Source organism: Lactuca virosa, chromosome 3, assembly GCF_052849685.1.
Source record: "Lactuca virosa cultivar CGN04683 chromosome 3, Lactuca_virosa_CGN04683_v6, whole genome shotgun sequence".
Classification (NCBI taxonomy): Eukaryota; Viridiplantae; Streptophyta; class Magnoliopsida; order Asterales; family Asteraceae; genus Lactuca; species Lactuca virosa.
The window spans coordinates 213341426-213347568 of NC_136428.1; the positions used below are offsets into that span (position 1 = coordinate 213341426).

General features: G+C 32.0%; 1 protein-coding gene across 2 annotated transcripts; it reads left to right on the forward strand.

Moving 5' to 3' along the window:
- Positions 1-715: 715 nt before the first annotated feature.
- On the forward strand, positions 716-5837 carry ABA1 (zeaxanthin epoxidase (ZEP) (ABA1)). 2 transcript variants are annotated; one of them, XM_079086015.1, is made up of 16 exons: positions 720-1383; positions 1559-1721; positions 1820-1894; positions 1987-2087; positions 2164-2279; positions 2652-2863; positions 3150-3241; positions 3377-3491; positions 3588-3691; positions 3776-3821; positions 4074-4138; positions 4227-4313; positions 4397-4451; positions 4538-4626; positions 5328-5415; positions 5533-5837. In XM_079086015.1, exons 1-16 carry the CDS (start codon positions 878-880, stop codon positions 5611-5613), a joined length of 1995 nt encoding a protein of 664 aa, XP_078942141.1. In that variant the 5' UTR covers positions 720-877; the 3' UTR covers positions 5614-5837. The 2 variants fall into 2 exon arrangements, 1 of the variants encoding a protein (XP_078942141.1); XR_013740813.1 differs by lacking the exons at positions 4074-4138; positions 4227-4313 and having other exon boundaries at positions 716-1383; positions 5533-5654.
- The last annotated feature ends 306 nt before the right edge of the window (positions 5838-6143 follow it).

The following is a 6143-nucleotide window of genomic DNA, read 5'->3' on the forward strand; positions in this document are numbered from 1 at the left end:
TATATATATATATATATATATATATATATATATATATATATATTTATATATTTTGTTATAAACCCACTTTAATAGTTAATATTTTAAAAAGCTTTTTTAGGATACTAACTAATGTGTTATATTTCTCATATGTTATATAAATTACCCTAATATAATTTTCCAAATTTTAAATCCACACTTTAAGTTATGAAACATAAAGTTAGTTGATATCAACATATTAATAAATAAGAAACTATTAAATAATATATTACGATGTTTATTACCTTTAGTAGTTTTCTAACAATTACCTTTTCATGATATAATTTTTTATGAGATATATTCAAACTATTTGTGTTTTTACTTAAAATTAAAATGGATAAAAACTAAAAAAATAAAAATAAAAGACTAGAAAATACTAAATGCTTGGGATTATTTATTAAAATAGATATTTTAAATATAAAAAAATTTAAAGAAAAAACAATTTTTAAATATCTTTTAGGTTATAGGTGTGTAAGTCATGACTTTATGGGGTTTAAAGTATAAAAACTCATTAGTGAAGTGCTATATTGAAAACTAAGACATAGTTTAGGGGTATATATGTAATTAATCCATGCCACATAACCCCATGGAAAATAATAATATAACATTAGCGCCACAAAGATATTTCTATTAATAGAAAAAGAAACTGAATAACAAGACACTGCCACATGGCCTTCAAGAATCTCTATAATTGGTTCTCCATCTTCCAAGTCTCCATTTTGGATCGACTCACAATCCCACTTATCCCACCACCACAACCCAAAATTGATCAATCCCCATTTAATTCAACTCATCCATTCAAAATCTCTCCAAAACTAGATAAAACTCTAAAAAAATTCCTTCTTGAAACCTGTTAAAAATGGCAAATTGCAATGTATTTTGCAGTTCAATCAACCCAACAGCAACACTCCACTCAAAAACCCACCTCCCAATTGAACTCCTCCACTCAATCCACTCCAAACACCACCAATTTAGAAGTGGGTCGTCGTCGTCGTCGTCGTCGTTGTTCAAGAAACTCGGTGTTTCTTCAAACGTTAAAGCTGTACTGGCAGAATCGCCACCACAAGCGGCGGAGCGAGGTGGTGAGAAGAAGAAGAACGTAAGAGTATTGGTGGCGGGAGGTGGAATTGGCGGGTTGGTGTTTGCGTTAGCTGCAAAGAGAAAAGGGTTCGAAGTTGTGGTTTTTGAGAGAGATCTGAGTGCGATTAGAGGTGAAGGACAGTATCGAGGTCCGATTCAGATTCAAAGTAACGCTTTAGCTGCTTTAGAAGCCATTGATTTTGACGTTGCTGATGAAGTTATGAAAGCTGGTTGCATCACTGGTCAACGAATTAACGGATTAGTTGACGGCGTTTCTGGTAATTGGTAAGCCTTTTACGATCTTCATTTCACTCGTATTTACATATCATATTACAACTGATTTCTGTATTCATTGATCGAATTATTGTAATTCGGAACTTGAAATTTATAAAATTGATTACAATTTGTGAATTAAATAAGTTATCGATCGCATTAATTGATATATAAAGCCGATTATCAGGTATTGCAAGTTTGATACTTTCACTCCTGCAGTAGAAAGGGGTCTTCCAGTTACTAGAGTTATAAGTCGAATGACATTACAAAAGATTCTAGCAGATGCTGTTGGGGAAGAAATTATATTAAATGGTAGCAATGTAGTCGACTTTGAGGACGATGGTGAAAAAGTAGAATCTTTAACCTTTTTTTTTCTTTCAATTCTAATTATTTTCGGTATTCAGTTAATGGGTATTTTCGTAATTTCACGTGATATGCTCTAATTCAGGTTTCTGTCACTCTTGAAAATGGAGAACGTTTTGAAGGAGATCTTTTAGTTGGTGCTGATGGAATATGGTCAAAGGTACACTTGAAAAATACTTAAATACCAATTTTTTATTTTTACTTTGCTGATACTGTTACTGTTACTGTTGTTACCGATACTGATATAAATAGGTACGGAAGAATTTGTTTGGGCCAAAGGATGTGACATACTCGGGCTACACTTGTTACACTGGGATAGCTGATTTTATTCCCCCGGATATCGACACCGTTGGGTACAATTGTCTCCTTTTATTGTCTTTAAGTTTGCATATTTATTTATTTATTGATTAATTTTTGTATTTTTGTTAGGTATCGGGTGTTCTTGGGGCACAAACAATACTTTGTTTCTTCCGATGTTGGTGGTGGAAAAATGCAATGGTATGCATTTCACAACGAGCCAGCTGGCGGTTCCGATAAACCTAATGGTAATCTTTCTTTCTTTCTTTCTTTCTTTCTTTTTTTCCCGAAAATGGTTATATATAATATCTATTCAAGATAAATTTGGATTACATCAAATCGGTTAATTCAAGATTCAAACTTTTTCGCATGTATTAAACTCAAAAGTTGGATACTTGCATTAACGGTTAAAGGTTTGACTCTCGGTAGCTGCAGTGTAAGAGTTTCAGTTCCAATGTGGACTAGACTCTTTGTCAACAACCTAAAGGGCTACTGTGTGTCAGATTTACATCTCTCGTGATCCTCTTGGTGGTGTGTGGGCCAGCTCAGGGGTTGCTGGCTGCCAGAAGAATAACCCTTTTGCAGAAATGACTTAACAACTTTATTGATAACCGTTTCAGGTAAAAAGGAGCGGTTACTTGAAATCTTTGGAGGTTGGTGTGATAATGTGGTGGATTTGTTGCTTGCGACGGATGAAGAAGCGATTTTAAGGAGAGATATATTTGACCGTACCCCAAAGTTTACATGGGGAAAGGGTCGTGTCACACTGCTTGGAGACTCGGTCCATGCAATGCAACCTAACTTGGGTCAAGGAGGTTGCATGGCAATTGAGGTAACATTATTTAACTTAATGAATTAAAATTAATTTAGGTATTTTCTTAGTTTAGTTTTTATTTCTTTTTTTTACTTAATGGACTTAATGGGATAGGTCTTAATCCAATAAGCTATATAAGCTTGTGTTTCTTTTTGACCTAATGCAACAGAAAGAACGACTTAATTGAGAAACTTGGGGAAAACACACTTTTCCCGGAGCTTGCGATCATTTTTTAAATATATTTTTAAAACATTTATCCGTATAACACTTTGTTTTTTTTTTTTTAAAAAAATTATATATATAGGATAGTTATCAACTAGCCCTTGAGCTTGATAAAGCTTGGAGTCGAAGCATCGAGTCAGGAGCTCGTGTAGATATCGCCACTTCTCTAAGGAGGTAACAAATCTTTTAATCATTTTTTTTTCTAATTTAAACTTGGTATCTATAATATACTCAATCAAGAAAACTTAGTTCATATATTAACAATCTAAAAGAAATTCTCCCTTTTTTCGCCTTTTTTCATTTCTTTAGATATGAAGATGCAAGAAGACTACGTGTTGCAGTTATACATGGATTAGCAAGAATGGCTGCAATAATGGCATCAACTTACAAAGCTTACTTAGGCGTAGGACTTGGTCCATTATCAGTAAGAGTTCAAAACACCAATCAAATTACACAAATACCCAAATTTAGAAACCAATTTTTTTTTTTTGTGTATAATATTTGTTTTTTTTTTTTTTAGTTTTTAACAAATTTCAGAATCCCACATCCGGGACGTGTTGGTGGACGATTTTTCATTACTATTGGAATGCCCTTGATGCTTAGTTGGGTTCTTGGTGGAAATGGGTGAGTGACATTTATAGAAATTAACTAGATTTCTTTATAAAAAAGGTCAAAAAACAAAAAATTTATATATATTTTCTTTTGTAGGGCAAATCTTGAAGGGAGACCCCAGCAGTGTAGACTCACCGATAAAGTAAGTTACTCTTCCTTTGACTTTGAAAAAAGTCAAACATGTGTTCGCTAAACTTATAATTGTTTGCTTCTCATTTACTTTTTTTAATCTTAATCCCTTTTCAAATCCATACTACTTATTATCCCTTTTGATATTGTTATTAAGTTTTTGTCTAAAAGTTGGTTACTTCTGAATCAATTTCAAAAGCAAAAGTAGCTTGTTTGACTTTCAAAAGTCAAAGTAATACTACTAACACGAAAAGATGTTATGAAGGCAAACGATGAGCTTCAAAACTGGTTTAGAGATGATGATGCTATAGAACGCATTCTTGGTGGCGAGTGAGTATTGGTTCACATGAAATATGTTTTTTAAATCCAATATATTTTCTTTTAATTTTAATTTTTTTTAAACTTTTGTGTTTGGTAGATGGTTTTTGCTTCCTGTTGGAAGTGAAAATATGGGTTCTGACCCAATTTCATTAAGCCGTGATGAGAAAAAACCGTGTATAGTTGGGCAAGTTGATGAAAAGTTCAATTTTTTTTTAATATAATTTAGAATGAATTTGTTCTAAAGAGTAGTGTTTCTTGATATTGTAGGAGTGTACCTCACACAAGTATACCTGGAAATTCAATAGTCATCTCTTCACCAGAGGTTTGTTTTGAATTTTTTGTGTTATTTATGGTTAATATGATTCTACTTCTTCATTGCTAATTAGTGGTTTTGTTCTTTGATTTTAGATTTCAAAGTTGCATGCTCGAATAAGTTGCAAAGATGGTGCCTTTTTTGTGACTGACTTAAGGAGTGAACATGGTACCTATATCACCGAGTAAGTATAAATATATGTATATGTGTATGTATACATGTAAATATTCAATTCATAATGGGGTATCTCAAAAAACCTAATCTTTTTGCATGTGTATGTATATGCATACATGTGAATATTCTTTTCATAAGAGGCATCTGAAAAATGTGATCTTTTAGCATACGTATATGTATATGCATATGTGTATCTATACATGTAAACATTCTTTTCATAAGGGGTATCTCAAAAATGTGATCTTTCTACATATGTATTTGCATATGTATAGATTTAAATCTTCTTTTCATGTGGAAGCCTCTCAAAAATTGATCTTTTTATATATGTATATAAAAAGATCCTTTTAATGAGGGCTATCTAAAAAATGTGATCTTTTTGCATATGTATATGTGTAGGTATACATGCAAATCTTCTTAAAATTGATCTTTTTTACATGTCTATGGATATTTATACATGTAATTCTTTTCTTTTCATGAAGGGGTATCTCAAAAATCCGATCTTCATGTATATGAATATGCATCTGTATGCATGTAAATATTCTTTTCACACCTCAAAAATCTAATATCTTTACACATATATCAAACATCTATGAAAATCTTCCATCTTTTCATGACAAGAATTTCTTTTAGCATACATATCACACATTTATGCAAATCTAGCATATCTTTTCATGAAGTAATATCTCAAAAATCCAAATGTTTTACTTACAGCAATGAAGATAGGCGATATAGAGTGCCTCCAAACTTCCCTGCTCGCTTTCATCCATCTGATGTTCTCGAGTTTGGTCCAAATAAAAAGGTAAACAACACACCCTAATATCAAGTACTTCATAGTTTATCAAAAAAAAAAGAGAGAGATGCATTTTGACTATATGTTTGAATCTAATGAAATGTTATTTTGACATGTATTTTGTAGGTGGCATTTCGGGTAAAGGTGATGAGAGAGCCACCAAAGATGTCCAAGGAGGGAGAGAACCGAATTCTCCAGACAGTATGAGAATTTGTAGACACGAAAAATACATTTTTTTTTCCAGTTATTATACAATGTGAAAATTGTACAGAATTTAGCAGTAAACAGAAGAACACATAAAAGGGCTGGAGATTTTTGCCACCTTTTTTGAATTTGTAGCAAGTTATGGAGTATGGTTATGTATAGATACATATGAAGGTGCTACAAGAAATGAAAGCCATTTTTGCTATGGATCATGTGATCCATATTTATATTTTTGTATGTTTACATAAAACGTGGTATGTATAAAGATCAAAAAACTGAAAATTTGTATGTATAAAAATATGTTTGCAAAATCACTTAAGGAGCATTTTGAAGCCTTTGTTTATTATAATAGCATCATATAGAGGCACTTAATTTGGCCGGTTTTTTATATATGTAAACCTTTATTAGACAATAATAGTATTAGCTAGCAATACTTGATACTATAGAGGCTAGTATGTAAATGCCTTGATTATATATTCCCTTGTGTACACGCTTTATACATTACATCAATACAATCCGATTACCAAGTTTCA